The sequence below is a fragment of the Oryza sativa genome, chromosome 1 (genome assembly GCF_034140825.1).
Source record: "Oryza sativa Japonica Group chromosome 1, ASM3414082v1".
Lineage (NCBI taxonomy): Eukaryota > Viridiplantae > Streptophyta > Magnoliopsida > Poales > Poaceae > Oryza > Oryza sativa.
In genome coordinates, this window is record NC_089035.1 from 40,017,332 (window position 1) to 40,040,576 (window position 23,245).

Genomic DNA, 23,245 nt, shown 5'->3' on the forward strand with positions numbered 1-23,245 from the left:
ACAATAATTAGATAGGCTACCCACATATTGTACTGGTGTGATTATGGTGAATAAAAAGCAACATCGGCTCCGGCCAACAGGATGTAGGGCTATTACCTGACCGCTCAGGGACCCGAACCTGTATAAAAATCCATGTCCCCATCTCTTTTACCTCAGTCTCGCATATATCCTAGCACCGACGATCCCCATACTGTCCAAATACCGTAGTCGAGACATCAAACATCGACACTTTCCACAATGTATATGGCTCATTTTACAATTGCAACCATTGCCTTAAGGTCACCTTTTTTATATACATCATGGTTGCCTTTAATTAGTATTGTTTCAACTTTAATTTAGTCACTGATACACCCTCATCCGGGAGATGCATTCATAGTGAAGTGTTTGGAGCAGCTTGTATGCACCTCAAAACTTAGGGTGTGTTTGGTTGGGCTTCTCAACCTGCTTTTGCTTTTGCAAAAGTCAAAAGCCAACCAAATGGCCTAAAAGTCATAAGTGTTTTTCTCCAAAGCTACTTCTAGTGCAGTGCAAATCCAAAAGCATCCTCTACCTCTGCTTTCAGTGGTGGCTTCTGAGGGAAAAAAAAAAACCCCCAAGTTCAAGTCTCCCCGCGCACGCTCACCATTTTGCCTAGTTTTGACCTGCTCATATAAAATATTTTGGTCCTTGTTTGTTAAATCCATTGACATTGAGCTCTTGATGTGTAGGTTTTCTCGGTTAACGTTACATGTCGATCTCGATAAAATTAGAAGCGGATCAACTTTAACCATTAATTTTAAAGCTATACTCAAGTTGAGTAGTTTGAAATGTAAAATACTTGAAACTACTAATAAAATATTGTACAATTAACATTTTTTTGGGTGTGAGGATGGTTGGTGGGAGGTTGTTAAATTTTGTAATGGTTAGATCATGTTTTTCCTTTCCGGGAAGCTGGAAAAATTTCGGTGGGCACCAAAATTCTGAAATTTTGGATTTTTTTTCAGAAAAATTCTAGATATTCCGAACTATTTATTTTTTGAATTTTTAACTTTTTGTTAGTGAATTTGAATAAATTATGATCAAATTCATAAATATTTGAAAAAGGGGGAAAGTTTCACTCAAATATTTGCTTGCCAGAGGAGGGCAAAATTCTGAAAGTACCGGAATTTCGAACCGAAATTTCCATCCCTAGGTTAGAGTACATGACCGAAAACTTGGTTGTGTAAATATATATGTAGGATGCAATTCACTATGATAACAGAATACATATTTACATATTATACAAAAAAAAGGTGATTGTAGTTTAATTATGAACAATGTCCATTGACAAGTATTTGGGAACTGAACGAGTATATTAAACTTTCCCTTCTTTGGTAAAATTTGCTACATGACACTAAATTTTGTGTAATTTGCTAGTAGACATTGTAAAAGCATGTCACCACTGAAAGACGCTTAAAAATGGGTAATTTGTTGAATGACACTTTCGGCTCAATAGAAGAGAGAATTTCTTTAAAAAGATTTACTTGGGTGAAGATGCAATATAATAAATTATGGTCAAAAGATTTTGAGCTGATACTAAAGTGAAGATGAAATATAATATATACTAGTGATGTACTTGGGTGTTGATAAATTTAGAGTTGCATAATTTCTAATTTTTTTACTCTAACATTATGTTTGAACTTTGAAACACGTGATTCTAGGGGTGTTCTTGTCTTTCCCAACAATTTATCTCTCCAATTGAGTCGAAAGTGTCATATAACAAATTATCAGTTTTTTGGATATCTTTCAGCCATGATATGTTTTTTCGATGTCTATAAGCAAATTACACAAAAATTAGATGTCCTATAGCAAAATTTGACTTCTTTAATCGCCATCACTTGGAAATAAAGGCAGAGAGAAATGATGTCAGTTCGAGCCATTCTGAACATGAACGCGGAAATTCGTAGATAACAGTTCGTTTCTCGTAGTCTCACGTCTCAGCAGAGCTTATTAGTAGGTGTCTTCGAGGCTCCATGCCCCATTCAACTCCATTACGCTAGGAAATGAAATAGTTGAAATTGCAGCAGTGGCAATAAGCAAGTAGAACTTTCTAGCTATAATCACGCAAAGCAAACACATGTGACATGTGGCTCTAGTCTAATCAACAAAGACACAAAGTCCATGCACAAACAACGGCCTAAGTTTTCACGGAAGAAACAGAATCCTGTAAAAACATATACTCCCTCCGTTTCGAAATGTTTAACGCCGTTGACTTTTTAGCACATGTTTGACCGTTCGTCTTATTCAAAAACTTTTGTGAAATATGTAAAATTATATGCCTACATAAAAATATATTTAGCAATGAATCAAATGATAGGAAAAGAATCACAAAAGTTTTTGAATAAGACGAACGGTCAAACATGTGCTAAAAAGTCAATGGTGTCAAACATTTAGAAACGGAGGGAGTAGCTTCAATTCAGATGTGCTGTACAGCAAGTTCCACTAAAAGGTAGTCATAAGTATTTTGCCACTTTCATCAGTCGGTCCAGTTGATTCAGCAGCTAGCAAGAGAGTTCTGGTGCAATTCTGAACTGTGATGCATAATTCATCCTTGTACAAACTAGTAGGCAACTAGTAGGTTGGCTGTTATTTCTGTTGTTTAGCATTATTCTTCTCAGTGACTTCCTGTTCCCCCCTTTGCATCCATTTGCATCAAAATGGCACCAGAACTCTGCTTACCGCTGTATCGATCACTATCACATATGCTGGAGTGATTGCTTCAGTTATCTAAAAATCATCATCACCTATAGAATCTTTCCAGGTTTGATCAGCAATCCTGGCACTGTGGTGAAAGTATGTATATGATTGACCTGAAAATTTACCTGTATTGATTTTCTCATATGTCATGCGTAATGCTGCATCTGAGGATAAAACTCCTGAAAATGTTAGTTGTGTAAGGGGGTAGTCTTTATATATGCAGTTTAGAAGATCAAAAGATCATTCAAAAGGTATATAGCTTATACCATGGCACAGTCTATAATACAGACATTTATCAAAAGTGGAGATACTACAATTAAATCCTTCCACCGTAGGATCAAGTTAGCTGACTATAGCCCTACAAGAGGAGCTATATGGGAACATACCAAAGAACATCATCCTTCCTCGCAAAATAGCATTGTCGAAAGAAGGGCGGCAGCTCAGGATGATGCAAAGAGACATTCATCTATCGATGGATAGTCCATCATTTCGCTGCTAAACTCTAGATCATCATACCAGTTACTTTGTAGTCCGGATAGTATCATTGCGTCACTGTAGTTTAGTAAGTCAATGCTACTCAGTCCTATATTCTCAAGGGAGACACCGTGAAGTGGATAACTGGGTAAGTCCTCAGGCAGAGAAGCCAACTCTGTGCTGCCTATGATACTTGGCTCTTGCGAAGGACGCAAACTTCCTTGGCTGTTCGTCTGATCAAGGCAACAATCTTTAATGCTGGGCAACCCGTCCACACCGGAAGACTTCAGGTCACCGTCAATCGAGGTCACCACACTGTCGCTAAGTTGAACAGAAACTGAATCCACTGTACATGTCAACGCCGGTGATAAGGACTTGATGCAGTCCATAATAGCTGGCTTCACGTCTGAGAAGTCTCTGGCATCCCCCTCCATACCGCAACTCATTGAGATAAGAGGTGGTGGAGCATACAGATTACTAGGGCCAACTGGGTGTTCTAAGTCTGGCTTTGGCAGGCATGAATAATCCCCTAATAGGTCACAGCGTTCATGGTTATGCTTTGGATACTGCATGAACTGCTTCGATGGAATGCCTCCGGTCCAGGCCTGGCATTCCAAGATCATTGTTTCTGATGGCTTCCTGTCCTGATTCACCGGCATGCTTTTGAAAGACAGAACCCCACCTAAACTTGAAGCACTGGTGACATTCTGTGAGTCAGCAGCATCACTTGCTAGAGTTCTTTTTTTATCTGGCACAGGCAAGGGCACTGTGCTCTTGGTGTCCTCTAGCTGAGAATCTAGCATGTTGGCCTGAGTTTGTATATTCTGAGAAGCATGCGGATATCCATTTGCTATGTTGCTTGGTTGCTCTTGGAAGGAACTTCGGAGGTTAAGGTTTTCTGATGTTCCCTTGTGACTGAAATCTTGCCTAGCAGCGCCTAATATCCTTTCCTCATTCTGCTTTTGCAACCTACTCAGGTAGAGGCGATATTTCTGCACAGAATTAATTTTCTTCTTAGAAATACTACAACTATACAATCATAGTAAAAGCAGCTCAACCAAATGATCATCATAATTAACCACAAGTCCAAATAAGGTAAGGATGCAATTGATTGAGTTAAATGTAGATTGCAAATGAGTTTTTTAGGGTTTAAGAGGAAGCTATTCAATAACTATGTTCCTACAGAAGAACAGCATTAAGAGTTTAGCCATGAATACATCCAAAAGTCTATCATGTTAGAAACTCATTGTATACATCCAAAAGTCTATCATGAATACACCATAGCATCCCTTTCTCTGTCAGTAAACTATGAATCTTCTTTGACCTATAGTTCTAGGCAACCTCTGATAGAGGCGGTCTTCTCTTATTAAAAGGATTATCCTTATTGCACTAGAAAGTCTGTGTATCAGATTAAAATTTGCATTTTCTGATCTTCATGTGCCTTATTTCTGAATATTGCAAAAATATTGTCATAACAGACCAGGTACTGTTGACTGGACCAACAGATCTCTGTGCAGTTATCTGAATTCAGTGCTTCCAGTCTAAAATCTTTCAGTCGCTGTAACTGACTGTTTAATATGTTACGTCGAAACTTGGCCCCTTTTATAAAAGAAAATGAAACATAGCAGTTTACTGTTTGAACATATATGTCATACCTGTAGATGGCTAGCAACGTTTTCTCTTGTTAAGCCAGGAACATTCATCAAGTCCAGTATTTTCTTTGGTCCAACTTCTGCAAGATAGCATCAGTTGCTCTTTCGGAATGAGATTATATGACATAGAAATTTGTAGAAAGGAAAAGGGAAATGAATCAGTTTTTGGAGAACACTCACTGTCAAATCCAATTTGGTTGACAGCATTTACGAACTTTTGGTGAAGATCAACAGACCAAACAACTCTAGCCTTTTTAACAGTGTTGCCATCGCTTGACTCCTGATCTGCATGGTCTTTGTCCACATCTTTTCTCTTCCTCATGGTATCAGAGTCAGATCTCATAAAAAGGCTCTTCTCATCCAGTCCCTCAAAACTGTTTCTTAGTATTTGAAGATCGTCGCAGCTATCATTACCTTCGATCTCTTTAACCTCATGCATTTTCTTCCTATACACGTGCTGCCAAATATTGCGGAGCTCCTTCATTCGAACAGGTTTAAGGAGGTAATCACAAGCACCATGCTGGACACCTTTCATCACCCTACTTGTCTCACCATCAATGGACATCACTGTGGAAACAGAATGGAGCAATTTAGTACTTTCTTTGAATTGATATGCAAACCAAATTTGTTAGTTGGAACATGCAGGGAGAAAGACTTTGAGCTTGAATACGGACTTATAACAGGAAGATCCATCTCAAGTCCAATGTGTTCCAGAAGCTTGAAACCATCCATATCAGGCATGTTGACATCGCTAATTACAATGTCGAACTTGTTTTTCCTCTCCCGGAGAATATCCAGAGCAACTCTTGCCAGGCCACATGTGGTGACTGCAGAAGGTAACTGATCACTTCAGTCTTAACTGTCTTGAATAATTCATGACTAGTAGGAATATAAAAATAGGTGTGTACAAAACAGGTTTTTCTGGAAGAGGAAGAATGGGAAAGAGACCATGATATATCGGATCAGCAGCCAAATTTCTTGAGAAGCAGACCATTCAGTGGTTATAAACCGATAATTGGTGTGCCAAAGGAACCAATAAGTGTTTTTCAAATCGAATCTACATAGTCACAAGAACAAAATATGATATGCTTGCTAGTTCACTTGGAATCTTTACCAGCTTGGAAACCAATTACTGGTGCCACAAAAAGTAAAGAAATTAAATGGTCTGCAGGACTGCAAAAGTGAGAAAATGAGACAGTAACTAAGCCTTATGAATTTTAGTACTTAGTAGCAATCCATCTAAATAGCTAAATATTCATCATTTTGCAGTTGACAAAGCCTTGAAATGGATATATTTGTTCCATATTGTGCTAATGGACCAGGTGCAGCTCCCACTCATAACAGTTCACAACACAAAGTTTGCGAATTATGTCAATGGTACATACACCTCCTACCTGTCTATATGAGCAATAACAGAGCACATGAAGAAGCCAATAAAGTCAGGGGAAATTGCCGACAAAAATCTACAGAAGAAAATTAATTCCCCGGACAACCTTAGTATAATCCAATAATACACAAGTACCATGTACCCGATTTAAGTTAGCAACTAGTCGCATGAGCGAGTTCGCTTCTCAAACGAACTCTCGCTGCGTAATTTGAACAAACACACGACTTGCATAGATAGCGGAACCACGCGCGCGCACGCACGCACGCACGCCCCCAACAGCCCATGTTCCTCTTAGCCTCTGCCGCGGCAAAGCAATCAAAGCTCAAGAACCAGATGGGAAAGCAAAAGATTCCAACCTTCGTAGGAACACTTCCTGAGCATCTTCTCGAGGATCTTGAGCCAGGTGGGGTCGTCGTCCACGACGAGGACGCGCAGCCCGTAGGGGAAGGCGGTGGCGTCCATGCCCGCGCTCAGGCCCAGCCACCCCTCGCCGAGCCCTCGCAGGAGGAGCGGGGAGAGTGGGGGGTTGGGAGGGAGGGAGAGCAAGACGGCAGTCGGCAGCGGGGGGGAGAGGCCTTGTAGTGTAGCGCCTTTAAAAAGCGGTAAAAAAGGGTGGGAAGTGGAGGCGGAGGAGGAAGGCTGATAAATATTGGCGCCTTCGCCTTCACTCCCGTTGGCTAACGAAAACCCCCCCGATCGACTTTATTCCCCCTCTCGCTCGCAAGCACAATCTCGGTTCGCGTCTCTGTCTTTGCCCCTCGCGGCTAGTAGGCTTTGCGAGTGAAAATAATGGTTTTTTTATTTTTTTATTTTTTGGCTTTCGAATATGGAACTTGTGTTGGCCTGTGGAAATGGAAGTGAGCCGTGACCGGTCTTGATCAAGTGGTGGAATATGAAGTGGTGTTGTGTGTTGCTTTTTTGCTGGTTTTGCTCTCGTGCTTTTCGTTTGGAAAAAAATTAGTTAGTAGGTAAGGGCTTAGTTAATTCAATATTGCAATTTGGACGGGGCGAAAGAGCTATTAAGGATTTGCCTTTTGTGTGGTTATTAATGCTAACTGGCCAAATTGTTTGCGTGGTTGTGCGTAGATGCTTATTCGTGTTTATATCTAGTGATGAAATTGTACTTAAAATACAAATTTGTGTCAAGTACAACTTTAATAACTTTGGGGGATATACTGACATAGCCTAAATGTTTGTCTTTGACTGAAGCCGTAATTTTTAATCTAGTACATGAGGAAGGTAATAGAAAAAAGTTTTGTACCGCTAGTAAAATACTCATGTGTTGCAATGAAATTTTAAATAAATACTTGTAGTTTTACTAACTTACAGACTTGAAATCCATACATATTTATCAAGAAAAAAGTTTGCAATTGAACATCAGCCGATAAATAACTCCCATGCACAGACTATATAAATATCTATAAAAAATCCGTCAACTCAAGAATAGCTTAATCACTTCCACCACTATGGATTGTGGTATCTTGGCACAATATAATATATAATATTTAGAGAGAATCCATTATATGCCATTGAGTTTGTCATAGATCTACGATTTGCTACTGGCTTTATCACGTTTTATAATATACCATCGACTTTTGCTTAACTTCTACGATTTACCATCGCCGTCCGGATAGTCTCCGTTAGTACTGTACACATTTGTCGAAATGACCAAAATACCCCTGGGGCAAAAACTTTCAAAATTTGGATAAAAGTTCTAAAATATCAGATTTTAATTTTGTGGCCAAATTTTGGATATTTACAATCTTATGTTTATAATATGGTGTGTTGGAATTTTTATCCAAATTTCAGAAGTTTTTGTCCGAAGGGTATTTTAGTCATTTGGACAAAATTGTATAGTGCTAATGGAGACTAACCAGACGACGATGGTAAACTGTAGAAGTTAAGCAAAAGTCGATGGCATATTGTAGAACGTAACAAAGTCAGTGGCAAATCGTAGACTTGTGACAAAGTCAATGGCAATGGATTCTCTCTAATATTTATTATCTCCTTGGTTGCAATTGTTGTGCCATGTCAGATCCACTTAATTCATAGTAACATTGATCGAAAACACTAGCAAAGAAATAAGTAAAAGATACTAGTTTGCCAAAAGAAATTGTAAATTGTCAAATTGTTGTGCCCCTGCACGTCTAGATGCTCAGACGTGTCTGTATTTGATAACAAAGTTGTACTTGCCAAACATATATTGTGTTTATTGAAAAAAGTTACGGTTGTGTTTTTTTACACCTCTAACGGCTTTTTAAAAAGCACGTTATCTCTAAATGTGCCACGATATATAAGCATATGTGTCGACGTTTCATGTCGCGATTTCGGTATTTGCATAGTATGGGGATTGTTGGTATTAGGATATATGCAAGACTTAGGTAAAAAAGACGGAGGTGAGGATTTTTATACAGTTTCGGGCCCCTGAATTGTCAGGTAATAACCCTACTCCTGTTGGCCGAAGCCGGTCGTTGCTCTTATTCAACATAATCACACCAGTACAATATTTGGGGTAGCCCATCTATCTGTTGTCGACTTGGCGGCCATAAAACCATCCCGTGGTTGACAACATAGTAGTCATCCTCCTCAAATCCGTGTCCGACGAGATCAGAGAGAGCGCTAGATCCCTCCTGACGGTAGTCGTAGGAACCATATGGGAACTACTAGGCTTATCTCTGACATATAGCGTCTTGTCTTGGCGTATGTTGGCTTATACGTTGATCTTGTGTCTTGATCTATTGTTCCGTGTCTCCCCTACTCCTAGGGGGTCTTGTATTTATACCCATAGGTGTTCCCTTGTCCAAGTAAAATTAGGGAGATCAATATGGATACAATCCAAGTAGTACTTGTCGTTTCCATGTAGAACTCTATTAATAATTCCTTATGCGAAACTCCTCCTATATCTGAAGGTTGTTTCCGTATAAGACATGGTATGTGGTGGGTCCTGCTAAGATTTAGTCAACTACTATTAATTATGTGGTATCCATAACCCTGACAATATGAAAGGGTAAAAAGAAGGTTTTATTCTGCCACTTGCCATAAATACCATAAATTCTACTTGGAAAAATAGTTATATAGAAAAGAGCCCCACTGCGGTGCTATCTACTAGTTGTATAAAGTAATATAAACTGTTAATCTCATTTGATCCAAGCGTTTAAATTCATTTGTATTACAACTCCATACAACGGTAGTAGAAATATGAAGGAGCATTATTATCGTTAAAAAAGTGTGGAGGGTATAATCATCATTAAGCAGTGACTAAGCATTTTCCTCTTCTTTCTTCGCTTATTTCGATGGACTAGCCTAAAAAAATAAATGACAAAGCTACTCTGATCAATGTACTCCCTCCATACTAAAATAGAAGGGTTTTTGTTTGAACGAGACATATCCTGATAAACCAAAAACCCTTACATTTGTTTGAATGGAGCTTTGCAGAGTCACTAGAAAATTTTGTGGCCCCACTAGCTAGTCTCTGAAGAAGAAAAAGATCTCCACGCACGGCTTATCCTATAGTTGCTAGAGTTTTTTCGGTCCGTACACGTAGCTGCACCCCTGAAAGATACTCTCTTAATAATGCCGTGAAACTTTAAATATAGGTCAAAATGTGCCTCCTTTGAGCAAAGCACCGGTGCTATTCCCTCTTTCTCTCCCTATCTTTTTTACTCGATGTGTCCATCAATCCTCGTCTCTGCATGCTGTGGTGCCCTGGTGCCCCTGGTGGTGGGGTGGTGGCAATCTTGTCACATGAGATGAGAGAATTCCCTCAACCAAAAAGGAAATTTGTCGGTCGAATCCCGGTCACTCGCGGCAGTTTTTACCACCCCATGTCTCAGTTCAGCTGCAAGGGGCAAAGGGCGCCGCCTCCCCCGTCGGTTTCCCATGCATCCTGTGGCCGGCCAGCGTCACCGCCCGTGGTGCCACCGGCCGTCGAGGCGACGCCATGGGCCGCGGGTGGGGCGGCATCTCGATCGATCGATCGCCCCCCGCCCCCGCGAGATTCCCGCGCGCTGCGTGGAGCGGCGCCCATCGGTGGCGTGGCTGTCAAGCTCGCGCCCGGAACCGAGCGGCGGCCACTCCCCTGGCGACACGACGCGCGCCCGCGCGACCGTCGACGTCACTGTTCCAGTTCCCCTCCTCCACTCCACGGCCGCTGCCTTTTGCGCCTCGCCATGCCGCGCGGCCGGCAGCGACTGCCACAGGTGTGCGCCGCGCAGCCGATCAGTAGGAGTAGCAGGGCGCGCCGGCTCGGGCCCCGCTCCAACAAAACACAACTACACGAGAGACAAGTACTACACCTACGCTTTCGCATCCGATGCGGCGGAATGAACGGGACGGGAGGGGGAGCCCGCGAAGCAGCGCGTCTCGCGGCCCCCCCAGAACGAACGGAATGATGCGGGCGGCTGGGACGCACGGGCCAATGCAGAAGAGACAGAGCGCTGATCCCCGGGGGCAGCACACGTGCCGCGCCGCCTCTCGGGAATCGCAGGCACCAGCCACCCTCCCCGCGCTCTCATCAGGTGGACGCGATGCGACGAGGCCGAACCGAAACAAACCACAAAAGGCGCGCGGCGCGGTGCGGTGCCGTTGCGCGCCCAACGTGGAAAGGCCCCGCACCGCACCGGGCGCGTCGCGTAAAATATTTGGGCAGTGGGCAGTGGGCGCAGCACGGGGGGAATGTTCACGCGGGGGCGGCGAGCACTCGCCGATGGAGCAAAGGCCACAAGCACAAGCACCACACGCGCTAGCATTCGCATCACATGCACGGCGAGTAATCGGGAGAGGCGCAAATCACATCCCCCTCTTTGCTTCGGTGGATTCCCTCATAATTCAAAGGCCGCGGCGCGATTGGGCGTAGCCGGACTCCGCGCGCGCATTGGCAGGCAGCGGCGTGCGTGTGCGTGGTGTTTTGCAATTGGGGAAAAGCCCCGGGGCTTTTTAAGCCCCCTCTCCACTTTTCTATGGGTTATGACAGGTTTAAGTGGGGAGCCCTCCTATGGACACTGAGATTAGTGGAGCGGAGAGGCCACGCAGCGACACGGCCCTACACAGCCACCCGCGGCTCAGCCGCTCTGGCCAATGGGCTCGGTAGATTCCTCTCTATCTTCTCCTCCTCCTGCATGCTGCTCCTTGCAATGCTTTGCCCAACTCTACACCAAGTCTTTTTCTACGCTTTGCTAATTGCTATCTGCTGCTGCTCCGTGCAGGGGCATCTCATGGGTGGTGTGATCCACCACCTCATGTGTAAGACACTGAAGAAACTACTACTTTGCTGCTGTTGCTCTCTGTTAAACAAATGAGAAGATTTATTAGTGGCCTGATTAGACCAGCCTTTATTTTCATATTAAAAAAAATCTAGTAGCTATTTCTGAATGAGATGTCATTCTCTTTCTCTCTTATTTTTTTTTTAAAAAGGTGTCCTTATGAGGTACAGGTGTGCACTTGGAGCACCGGATGGCACCTGCTTTTGTAGGTAGCTGAACGAGATGAGTGCTGCTGAAATCTATCTATCTATCTATCTGCAATCTGGTGATGGTGGTGCCTGTTGTTGTTGGTGAGCTTGGGATGAGGATCAATCCTGCCTTTCCTATTATTTCTGCTGTTACAGTAAAAATGCAGGTGCTTTATTTGCACAGGGCAGCCTAATCTATCGCCAATGATATGTTTGCTTCTGTTACAATTATTGTGCTATCATAAACTAGTCGAAGAAAGCAGATTCTGCATTTACCAGTACAGTTGACCCTACGTGAAAGCTTAACTGAAAGGAAGTAACAATAGACTAGCGGCAACTGTCTGGTCTCAGGAGCAGCTCTGCTCAACAGGATAAAGTCTTCAGTGTCAGTTGTTTAATTATCTGGGTAGAGTGGTGACTCAAAAGACGTTTGGAATACGACCACTTGAACTTGATGCTAATGTTAGATGGTCGGGTACTAGATACAAAAGGAAGCAAGGCCACAAGGTGAGGCCAATGAAGAGCTTAATCATTGGAAATTTCTGTTCAGATATGCCAAATGAGGGTTCTAATGACAAGGCAACAGCATCTAGTTTCTTTTATTTACTTACCGTGGGGGCTAAAGAAAAGGAGAAATACCCCTCCATTTTACAATGCTCTTAGGCCTTAGCATTTGTAAAGTAATGCTAGAGCTAGGAGGGAAATATTTTGTGTGTGTCTCTTATCTAAAAGGCAACACACAACCAATAGCTGCATTTTTAGTAGCAATAAAAGGCATTGGGAATTCTTGGTGCTCTCACTTTCACATGGGGCTGAATCCTCTCTCTTGCTTTTTGAAGTGGCGCTGAAATGATTGTTTAAATTATGCAACACTTTGAAGCCCTTTTGGGGAAGTCACAGAAGAGATAGGCAACTGTGTGTCACAGCCTGGTGTAGTCTTGAAGGAAGAAATTGTAAAGAAATATATCCTTCTCGAGAATTTGCCAGACTGGTCATGCCATTTGAGTATTTGACTCCTTAGTGCTTGTAGGGGCTTACTTCTTCTCTCTGATCATCTAAAGGTCATGTAATGGGGTAAGTTGTCAAGGGCTCAAGGCTAGCCATAAACAAGCGGTCAAATGCTGATGAGTCCTGTCTCACTTATGTTGTTTTGGAACTTCTTTTTGTTGCTCTTCTTCTACCTTTCCAAGCACTGAACTCCAGGATAATGTTTCAGATAGTTTCACTTATTCAACCTTTTTTTTGCCTTTTCTAGTATATATAAGTATACTGGTCCTCGAATTTTTTGTGATGTACGATTCCACTGAAAAAACATGCAGCGACTAGTGACTGTCACTACCCAAAATGCAACGGCAAAGTATTAAAAAAATTGGCGAGTGAATTAAATATATCCTATGGAAGTGCTTCCACAAAAACACAAGAAATACATAGATTCTGGAAATGCAGTAGTTACTACTAGTTAGGTACAAAGCAGCTCCAGGAAATCACTTTTGTGGTTTGAGCATTTTCTCATAGAAAAGCATACGAGCACATCCTGATACATATTTGTTGCCACTCTAGAGTTTTCAACTGAGGGAGCCTGTCTGCCTGAGATGACCAAGTTATGCACCATACCCTACCTCTACCTACCTAACAGTTCATCTGAAATTAAAGCTCGTTAAAAACTAAGCTTAGGCTTCACTGTCATAGCATTGCTGTCTCCAAAGTTTATAAAAAACCGACAAATCATAGAGGTCTCTACGTGGAAAAGACCTGCCGTTGCAATGTTCATGTCCTTGATCAAAGCATACCTGATAATGCTCGAAGAAAGCTATCAAAAATAAAGGCAGTGAAATGCTTTCTCCTCCTTGACAAGCTAGGTTCCCATCCCCCCCTCTCTCTGAAGGAGATTAAAGCAGCAGCTATAGCTTCTTCTTCTCCTTAACGCAGACAACACATGCATCTATTGTTTTCTCTACCTTGTAACTCTCCAGGGAGGCAACAGACAAGGCAAAGATCTTTACAACGCCCCTACCAAAGCCGTGTCTCATGCCCTGCAGTTCTTGAATCCTCTCCTTGACTAGCACTAGTGCACTACATTATTACTGCTACTAAGTAGTACTCCAATTTGGAGCATGCTAATTCGTGTTCCAATTTGGAGAAACTTTCCTGCTACCTAACAAAGTTCATCATGCTGAGACCACTCTCTCGCTCTCACAACCGTAGCTGCAAATGCAAAGGCTACCGAGGATATCCATCCATCGACAAGCACAAAGGGGATCAAGAGGGTGTAGGGGACAGCACAGTCATGCACAGATCGTCGTCTACTCCATGTGGTAGTCGCTACCATCGATCGATCAGTGCTTAGTAGGCCAACCATAGCACGGAGCAATTAGATAAGTTCTACCCCCTAGAGCCTGAGAGGACATGTCGCACGTGATCTGCATGTATCTTCTCCTGTGTTAATTTGGACCCTACAATACGTCGATAATCAAGTTAGTGACACTTTCACGCTTAAGTTTCTGAAAAGAAAATAATTAAACAAAGTCTATATGTTTCTAAAGTAAAAAGGAATTGAAGCAACTGTAACATTTGCTGTAAGATACTAAGATCTGGAGTAAGGAAGGATCGTTTGTTCTCCTGGAGAACATGAACTGAAATTTGATCATATAGCAGACAGGAGGAATTAAATGTCCCCTGGCATCTGCCCTGAAGCCAGATAAATTGACCATGGTATCCAAGCATATGTTGCCATCCGAGTGCAATACGTACTACTCGTGACAGAAGTCACAGAACACGAAACTGCCTGCATGTTTCCGGCCATCGCTAGCAGCCTCTCGTGTCAATTGCAGATTCCGGGGCAAGAATTTCCTCCCGGAATCATCAGCAGGAGGGAGAAGGAATCTGAATGTTTTCTACAGTGAATTACTGCTGTTAGATGCCCTTCGCATAGTTGTGTAGAAAAATGCCTTTGAGAAATGCCATGTTTCGCTGGTTGGATACACCAAAACGGGCAGCGCAAGGTGTTAAACTAGCACATATAGTACAATTATCTTTAGTTAAGTGAATAAGTGGATATGAACCGAGATGACACAAAGCCTATATAGCCAGCCCCCACAAACACCAAGCCGACTAAACAATTTGTATTTAGCCATTTAAATAAGCAGTTAGCTGCAAAAACATATGATGAACAACTGGGCTTCTGAATAATGGACAATGACGAACAGCAAATGCAAGCAAAAGCAGACGTCTGGTTGTGCAACTGGATTACTAGTGCTCAGAAAACGAAGGGTGATACGTATAGTGGTATATGTTCCCTCTCAAACTAATTAACAATAAATAAGGTGGTGTCCAAGTTAGGACTGACCTTTTTCTCAACAGGTTTCAGACCTGAACAGAGTCGATCATATTCAGATTACAGTGCTCTTCCTCGATCTTGAAATATATTAGGTCCATGAGAAAGGCCGCCGAACCAACACTCCAGAGTCCAGAGTCCACATGCAGAATCAAAGGGTTAGCTATTCAATTCTGCCATTGCAACAGCTTTAGAAGAATTCGAAGCACCGCAGGCGCATCAAATGGGCATAAAATCTCTCTTTTCCTGCAGCACTCCAGGGAATGAGATCTCACTTGAGATTGCTCGTGTTCTTTCTCAGGTCTCGTAGTGCCAACACCTCCCCTTTACGCAGTTATATGCCTGTAATGGCCGACGAGCTAGCTACTTGTCACACTCCACTTTCTTCATAGATAATGTTAATTAGTGCAATGATATCTCTCTGTAATTATGGTGCAATCTAGTGTTCAGATACCATGCAAAACCATCCTAGAGAAGTAACCCAATGATATACCGAAACTGGCCATAGTAGGTCAGGGCTAGTACCTAATAACATTAGGAATGACCGGACATCCCCTGGAGGAATCAAATAGGTTTCCCAATTCAATTCTAACGGTCTGAGCAAATGACTAGAATGTGATACAAATATCCAACAAGGATACCATAATCTTCAGAAGTTCTGGGTTCTGACATACTTGCAAATCGATATCAAGATATACTAGTAGAACTATTTCTAGCGAGCGGGCCGTTTACCTGATGTTGTTTTCAAGCTTTCTTGATCTCCGACGCGGAGCAACAGCCATCTCCGAGACTCCGATGCGGCGTTTCCCATGGCGGCGGGTTGGGGTGTGCCGCCGCGCAAGCGGTCGACGGGGAAAGGAATAAGTTCACCGGAGGTCCCTCAACTTAACAGCGAGATTTTCTAAGGTCTCTTAACCACAAAACCATAAATGTATACCCCTAAACTTACACAAACCGTGCACATAAGGTCCTATAGCAGTATATAGAGGTGGTTTCGCTGACGTGGCATCCTAGTCAGCAAAAAAATTTAAAAAAGTGTGTGGGGTCCACCTGTCAGCTACATGTATTTTTTCTTCTCCTTCTCTTCTCTTTTATCTCTTTTCTCTTCCCTTCTTTGGGCCGGCTGTGGGCGGAATCGGCGAGCGCGGCGGTCGGAGTCGTCCGGCCAGCCGTGCCAGCTGCTCGTCGACAAGATCCTGACGCGTCGCCGCCGCAGGAGGGCACACCACCTCCTTCTACGCCTGCTCGCTCCGCGACGGTGACGGCGAGGCGCCGCCGGCCGCCGCCCGCGAGCTCCTCACCGTCGCCGACATCAGCGCCGACCACGCCGTGTTGTCGCCGACGCCGTGCATAGGCCTCACGCTCATCTTCGACGTCTACAGGTCAGAGTACTATGAGCATGGCATGAAGCTAATCAGTGCTGCATGAGGCAGTCCACGTCCAGATGGATGGCCATGGCCACCATGGCATTGGCATGACATATCTTGGCATGAATGGTCTCAAAGCGGCGAGGTTACCTCCCAACAATAATCACGAGCACCCCGGGAGCTAAAACGAAAACGAAGTGCCTGCTAAAGGTAGCTCCTTTTTTCTCCAATATCCACGTGCTTGAATCAACCAACGTTGTACCAAATACTACCAAGTGCAAGAAAAACCGAGACAAATGGAGCTAAGATGCAAAATCAGAGTTGTATCAAAGTGAACTTTATTAAAAGAACCCCGAAACAAAACAAAAAAAAACCAAAGAAAATAATGGAGAATCCGAATGCCATAAGTTCAATCTGCACGTCAGAAACGACTGGATCTTAACGACAAAACTTAGAGTCGACGCCGACGTTGCCCACCATGAACCCCACGTCTTATCTACCGGCGTCGGCAGCGCCCTGGATCGAGCTCTCCACCACCGGGCTCGGCTACAACACGGCGACCGGGGAGCACAAGGTGGTCAGGCTCTTCAAGAAACGCAACGGCGGGGAGTACAGCTGCGAGGTGTACACCCAGGGCGCCGGCGGGTGGCGCCGCTGCGTCGGGCGAGTGCCGCCGTGCGCGGCCAACTTCCTCCCCGCGTTGCCGCCGGTGTTCGTCCACGGCTACCTCTACTGGCTGCTCCGGCCGGCCGGCCCCGGCGAGGAGCCGATCCACCGCATTCTGTCCTTCTCCATGGGCGCCGAGCAGTTCGGGTGGGTGTACGTGCCGCCGCGGGCCCGCGGCTGTCTTCCCGCATCTGCCACCTCGCCGACCTCGACGGCTCGCTGTGCGCCATCTTCGACAACCGCCTCTTCGGCCGCGTCTACGGGCTCTTCACGTGGAGCGGCAAGGTGTTCGTGAACGACGTCGAGCGCAATGCCGTGGAGCGCGTGTTCCGCATGCAAGACATGGTCGACGTCCACCTCCCTCCCGCCGCAGTCAGCCGCCTCGGCGCCGTCACGCGATGAGCGGCGAGCGGAGGAAGGGGCAGCAATGGCGGAGGTCCGCCGCCGCGCTCGCCCTCCGTCCACTCCGCCCGCAGCCCGCCGCCGCTCTGCTGCTGCGATCGCCGATTCCGCCCGCCGCCGCCCGAAGAAGGGAAGAGAGAAGAGAGAAAAGAGGAGAGAAGGAGAAGAAAAAAATGTGTAGCTGACAGGTGGGCCCCACACACTTTTTAAAAAAAATTTTTTGACTAGGATGCCACGTCAACGAAACCACCCATATATATACTGCCATAGGACCTTGTGTGCACGGTTTGTGTAAGTTTAGAGGTACACATTTCTGGTTTTATAGTTAAGGGACCTTAAAAAATCTCGCTGTTAAGTTGAGGGACCTCCAGTGAACTTATTCCACGGGGAAAAGGGATGGGGATGGAGACGGACCGTTCTTATTGGACCGTAAGCCCGTGACGGTGGACGTGCAGCCCAGTTTAGTTGGGCACCGGAACGGGCTGAACGCATTGCTACGTGCGCTCGATCACGCGGCCCACTCGTGAGAGAGAGAGAGGATAGAGATAAGAGGGAGAGAGAGAGAGGATAAAGAGAAGAGGGGGAGTAGTGAGGATGACATGTGGAGACACATATGCCCCACCATTTTTTATTATTGTGTGTGAAACTAACATGTGGTTTCTATATGTTTTATTATTTTTTTGGTTAAATTGCCACGTAAGCGTCACGTCAATGCTATATGGGATAAAGATCTAGTCAAGAAAATCACGTCAGTCAAAATCGAGGACAATACTGCCGAGAGACTTTGTTTGTAAGGTTATGTAAAATGGGGGATGCGTTGCATCCAGTTTATGGTCCAGAAGTTTTCGAACTCGGAACAAACTGAGAGACTTAAAAGTGAGCTTATTTCGCGCAGAGTCCACGGCGCGGTGGCCGCAACGAACTGCGAAGAGCCGAAGAGCTGCTCCGAGCGAACCTCTGCCGGTGCGGGCCTCGCCTCGATCAAGGTTGTGGTCCACGCACGTCATGGGCCGAGGTGCCGGTCGAGTTCACGCTCTCGCCGGCGCTACTTGGCAGGAGCGACGTTCGCGCCAGGTCAGTGTGGGCACCGCGTCATTGAGATCGACTCGTCGACGCCGTCGCGTCGTCCGCGAACGATCTGTTCGGATCTTGGATAATCGATTACTCAAATGCAACTGGTTTGGATGGAGCGTGTGGCAGGCAGCGCCAAACCCAGCGACGTAGCAACACCCCTCGGCTCGGCTGCACGTGCCATGTTGGCACATGAGCAGATGTAGAAGGAGATTTGGATCAACCGTAACTTTCATTGATCAATGGAGCTTATATTTATACATGTACAACAAGGCTTGGGAGTTGCCTGGGCCTAACTAATCCCCTGATCTAAGGGACGTGCAGCGGTGCGAGCGGAGCGAGGAGCGCGGCGTCGTGCGCGGGGTGCGCGTCGTGCGCGTGGAGCGCGCCGCGAGAGTCTGACGAAGCCGTTCGCCAACACCCCCCCGCAGTCGCAGCCGTCGTATCACCGACGCAGAGACTGGCTCGGAACTCGTTGAACATGCTTGAAGGAAGCCCTTTTGTGAACACATCCGCGAACTGATGGGCACTCGGTATCGGTAGGACGCGGAGTTCACCGAGCGCGACCTTCTCCCTGACGAAGTGGATGTCGAGCTCGATGTGTTTGGTCCGCTTGTGGTGCACCGGATTCTTGGACATGTAGACGCTGGAGATGTTGTCACAGTAAGCGATCGTCGCCTGTGGAACGCGGCAGTGGAGTTCACCGAGCAGCTGGCGCAACCAAGTGCACTCCGCCACCGCGTTCGCCACACCTCTGTACTCGGCTTCCGCACTTGACCTCGAGACGGTCGTCTGCCGCTTGGACGACCAGGAGATGAGGGAGTCGCCGAGGAAGATGCAAAAGCCGGACGTGGAACGCCGGGTGTCGGGGCAGCCGGCCCAATCTGCGTCGCTGAAGGCGGTGAGCGTCGGCGACGTCGAGGCGCGAAGGTGTAAGCCAAACGCGGCCGTTCCCTTGATGTAGCGCAGGATCCGCTTCAGCAGGGTGACGTGAGCTTCGCGCGGAGCATGCATGTGCAAGCACACCTGCTGGACGGCGTAGGCGATGTCGGGCCGCGTCAAGGTCAGGTACTGGAGAGCGCCGGCAATGCTGCGGTACCAGGAGGAGTCCTGGAAGAGAGGCCCCTCGTCGCTTGACAGCTTGGGTTTAGCGTCCGCCGGAGTGGCCACGGCCTTGCAGTTCGCCATGCCTGCACGTTCGAGGACATCGGTGGCGTACTTGGACTGGCTGAGGACGAACCCGTCGGCAGTGCGCTGAACTTCGATGCCGAGGAAGTACTTCAGGGGCCCCATGTCCTTGACCTTGAACTCCGCTTGAAGGCGATCGATGATGCGCTGCAGCAAGCTCGACGAGGACGCGGAGAGGATCATGTCGTCGACGTAGAGGAGGAGGTAGGCCGTGTCGGAGCCACGGCGCAGCACGAACAGGGAGGGGTCAGCGCGGGACTGGACGAAGCCGAGGCTGGTTGCATGATCGGCGAAGCGCTTGAACCAAGCGCGCGGGGCTTGACGAAGACCGTACAGCGAACGGGAGAGGAGGCACACGTCCGCCGGGCGAGCAGCATCCTCAAAGCCTGTGGGCTGCTGGCACAGGACACGTTCCTGAAGATGGCCGTGCAGGAACGCGTTTGAAACGTCCAGTTGATGCGCCGGCCATTGCTTGGAGGAAATCAGCGTCAGCACGGTGCGAATGGTCGCTGGTTTGACGACGGGCGAGAATGTCTCGCCAAAGTCGACGCCCGGGCGCTGGTTAAACCCGCGAACCACCCAACGTGCCTTGTACTTGTCGAGTGAGCCGTCAGCATGAAGCTTGGTCTTGAAGACCCACTTGCCGGTGATGATCCGAGCACCGGGAGGCCGGGGAACCAGAGTCCACGTCCTGTTCGCGAGCAGGGCGTCGAACTCAGCCTGCATCGCCGCGCGCCAGTTGGGATCCCGGAGCGCCGCGCGAACAGACGAAGGTGTCGGCGACAGGGTCGACGTGGCAGTCATGGCGTACCGCGGGTTGGGTTTGCTGATCCCAGCCCGCGCACGCGTCGTCATGGCGTGTCGAGGTGGAGAGGCGGACGCTGGCGACGACGTCTCGGGTGATGGAGGCGGCGCGACGTCGTGGGCCGGAGCAGCACTGCTGGGCGTGGACGACGCGGGCGACGGAGGCGATGCGGCGTCGTGAGCTGGGGCGGTGCCGACAGGTGTGACGACGTGCTGTGCTGGAGCAGGCAGCAGCACAATAGTGTCATCGCCGTGGTCCGGTGGCGGAGGAGCTGACGGGCGAGGCGATGGCGCGTCGCGGAAGGGGAACACGTCCTCGACGAACGTGACGTGGCGCGACGTGAACACCCGGCGGGAGACCATGTCGTAGCAGCGATAGCCACGATGGTCAGCTGGGTAGCCGATGAAGACGCACGCCAGGGATCGCGGGCTGAGCTTGTGCGGCGCTGTCGCGATGGTGTTGGGGTAGCAGAGGCAGCCGAACACGCGAAGATGATCGTACGTCGGGGGAGCGCCGAGCAGCAGCTGGTACGGCGTGAGGGAGCCCGTGGCGCGGCATGGCCGTCGGTTGATCAGATGCGTCGCCGTCTGCAAGGCTTCAGCCCAAAAAGACAATGGAGCAGCGCTGTGAACAAGCATTGTGCGCACGCAGTCATTGATCGTCCGGAGGATACGTTCCGCCTTGCCATTCTGTTGAGAGGAATAGGGGCAGGAGAGGCGAAGAACAGCTCCGTGGAGAGACAGGAGTGAGCGAAGTGCATAAGAATCGTATTCCTTGCCATTGTCAGTTTGCAGAGCTAAAACGGGGAGCCCGAACTGTGTGTGTGCATAAGCAAAGAAGGAACGAACAGTATGAAACACCTCAGATTTATTGCGAACAGGAAAGGTCCAAATATAGTGTGTAAAATCATCAAGAAATACCACATAATACTTGTAACCGGAATTGCTATAAATGGGAGAGGTCCAAACATCTGTATGCACTAACTGAAAGGGAAATAGAGTCTGACTAGATGAAGAGTGGAAAGGAAGCCGCACATTCTTGCCTACATGACAAGCAGAACAGTGATGGGGGGCTGATTTATTACATTGGAAATCAAAGGAACCAAGAACCTTGGACAGGGAAGCAGAGCCAGGGTGCCCGAGCCGCAGATGCCAATGCTCCACCGACGGCGAGGAAGTCGCAGAGAGGGCGTGTGGCGATGGCAGACGCAGGGGGTACAGGTCACCCGGGCTGTCACAGCGGAGCTTCACCACCTGAGTTTGAAGATCCTTGATGGAGAAACCAGTTGGATCAAATTCAATGGAGACATTATTATCACGAGTTAGCTTTTTCACAGAGATCAAATTCTTAATCAAGGGAGGAGAAACAAGCACGTTATGAAGGTGTAGATCAGTGGAGGATGTGGGAATGTGGGTGGAAGCTGTATGCGTGACAGGCAGCTTGGCACCATTGCCGACAGTGATACAAGAGGAGAAAGGAAGAGGACGGGGATGAGCAAGAATACCAGGGGTGGAGGACATATGTGCTGACGCACCGGTGTCGAGGAACCAATCCGCAGCGCTCGGAGGAGTGGTGGTGGCGACGCCGGCGGACTGCAAGGCGCTGTAGAGCGCACTGTTGTCCCAGGCGCCGGTGGATTGAACTCCTGGAGATGCCGGAGGAAGAGCCGGAAGCAGGTGCTGCGCGGTCATGGCCTGTTGGGCCTGGAACGGCGGGCGAGGGCCCAACACACCCGCGCCGGGAGCCCGGAACGGGAAAGGCCAGGCCTGGACAAAGCCTGTCCAGGGGTTGTAGCCCCAAGGCGCAGGAGGGCGAGGCTGGCCGTCGTGCCCGGCACCAGCGCCGCCGCCAGGAGTCGAAGGAGCGCCGCCAGGTGGGGCGCCGCCGCCCCGGCCACGACGCTTGCCCCGTCCCTTGGGACGAGGCTGGCCGGTGGTGTCGGAGGTGCCGGAGGAAGACCCGGTGCCGGCGTAGAGGGCCTCCCCGGCTTCAGCCTTGGCGTCGTGCTGCATCTGGAGCTCCGCCAGCAGCAGGTAGGAGCGCGCGGTCATGAAAGTGTGTGGCGGATTCCGGTCGGCGATGCTGGCGCGGAGGGAGCGGAACTTGGTGTTGAGGCCGCGCAGGAGGTTGAGCACCTGGCTGGGCTCAGACACGGGCATGTTGATGTCGCGGAGGCCGTCGGCGAGTTGCTTCAGCTTGGCGGTGTACTGCGTGATGGTCATGTCACCTTGATTGATCGAGCGGAACTCGGTCTCAAGGTAGACAGACCGTTGGACGGCGTTGTCACGGAAGACGCCTTCGATGTCGCTCCACACGGTGAAGGCAGAGGCGCGGGGCTTGTAGACGACGTCGAAGACGTTCTTGGCGATGGAGTTGTGCAGCCAATTGACCACGCAGTGATCCGCACGGCGCCACTCGGCAGTGCGGAGGTCGAGAGCGGGCGGCTCCTGAACATGGGCCTCAAGGCCGAACTTGCCGAGGACCGATTCGAAGCTGCAGCGCCACTGGCTGTAGTTGGAGACGTCGAGATCGAGGACGACCGGGACGTGGGAGCGGATGTTGACGGTTTGAAGAACAGAGGTGGAAGGCGCCGGCACAGGCTCTTCGTCAGAGGTGGACGAGGCGTCGGAAGCGCCGGAGCTGTGCGACATGGCTAGCAAGGGAGAGGTAGCGGAAGACTAAGATCAGAGGGGCTCTGATACCATGTAGAAGGAGATTTGGATCAACCGTAACTT

At 47.7% G+C, this 23,245-nt stretch overlaps 2 protein-coding genes and 1 pseudogene across 3 annotated transcripts; 1 reads left to right on the top strand and 2 right to left on the bottom strand.

Annotated features, from left to right (window-relative positions):
* Positions 1-2,907: 2,907 nt before the first annotated feature.
* Positions 2,908-6,790, bottom strand: LOC4325022 (two-component response regulator ORR26-like). Of its 2 annotated transcripts, none has more exons than XM_015766531.3 (5): positions 6,585-6,790; positions 5,516-5,668; positions 5,022-5,408; positions 4,845-4,921; positions 2,908-4,181 (listed from the first exon to the last, which is right to left on the bottom strand). In XM_015766531.3, exons 1-5 carry the CDS (start codon positions 6,688-6,690, stop codon positions 3,156-3,158), a joined length of 1,749 nt encoding a protein of 582 aa, XP_015622017.1. In that variant the 5' UTR covers positions 6,691-6,790; the 3' UTR covers positions 2,908-3,155. The 2 variants fall into 2 exon arrangements, with proteins under 2 accessions (XP_015622017.1, XP_066162807.1); XM_066306710.1 differs by having other exon boundaries at positions 5,516-5,681.
* Positions 6,791-15,820: 9,030 nt separating this feature from the next.
* LOC136355510 (uncharacterized) lies at positions 15,821-17,660 on the top strand (annotated as a pseudogene).
* Positions 17,661-21,437: 3,777 nt separating this feature from the next.
* On the bottom strand, positions 21,438-23,225 carry LOC107280755 (uncharacterized). The gene is made up of 2 exons (XM_015780152.3): positions 22,015-23,225; positions 21,438-21,778 (listed from the first exon to the last, which is right to left on the bottom strand). Exons 1-2 carry the CDS (start codon positions 23,159-23,161, stop codon positions 21,744-21,746), a joined length of 1,182 nt encoding a protein of 393 aa, XP_015635638.1. The 5' UTR covers positions 23,162-23,225; the 3' UTR covers positions 21,438-21,743.
* Positions 23,226-23,245: the final 20 nt, after the last annotated feature.

What these genes read in the sequence shown, in the direction of transcription:
- LOC4325022 (XM_015766531.3), bottom strand. Translation starts at nt 6,690, where the DNA reads ATGGACGCCACCGCCTTCCCCTACGGGCTGCGCGTCCTCGTCGTGGAC. An exon ending in CAGGAAGTGTTCCTACGAAG is followed by an intron (nt 5,669 to 6,584) that starts GTTGGAATCTTT and finishes TACCTTCTGCAG; the next exon opens with TCACCACATGTGGCCTGGCA. An exon ending in CAACCAAATTGGATTTGACA is followed by an intron (nt 4,922 to 5,021) that starts GTGAGTGTTCTC and finishes GCTATCTTGCAG; the next exon opens with AAGTTGGACCAAAGAAAATA.
- LOC107280755 (XM_015780152.3), bottom strand. Translation starts at nt 23,161, where the DNA reads ATGTCGCACAGCTCCGGCGCTTCCGACGCCTCGTCCACCTCTGACGAA. An exon ending in ACATATGTCCTCCACCCCTG is followed by an intron (nt 21,779 to 22,014) that starts GTATTCTTGCTC and finishes TTCTCCATCAAG; the next exon opens with GATCTTCAAACTCAGGTGGT.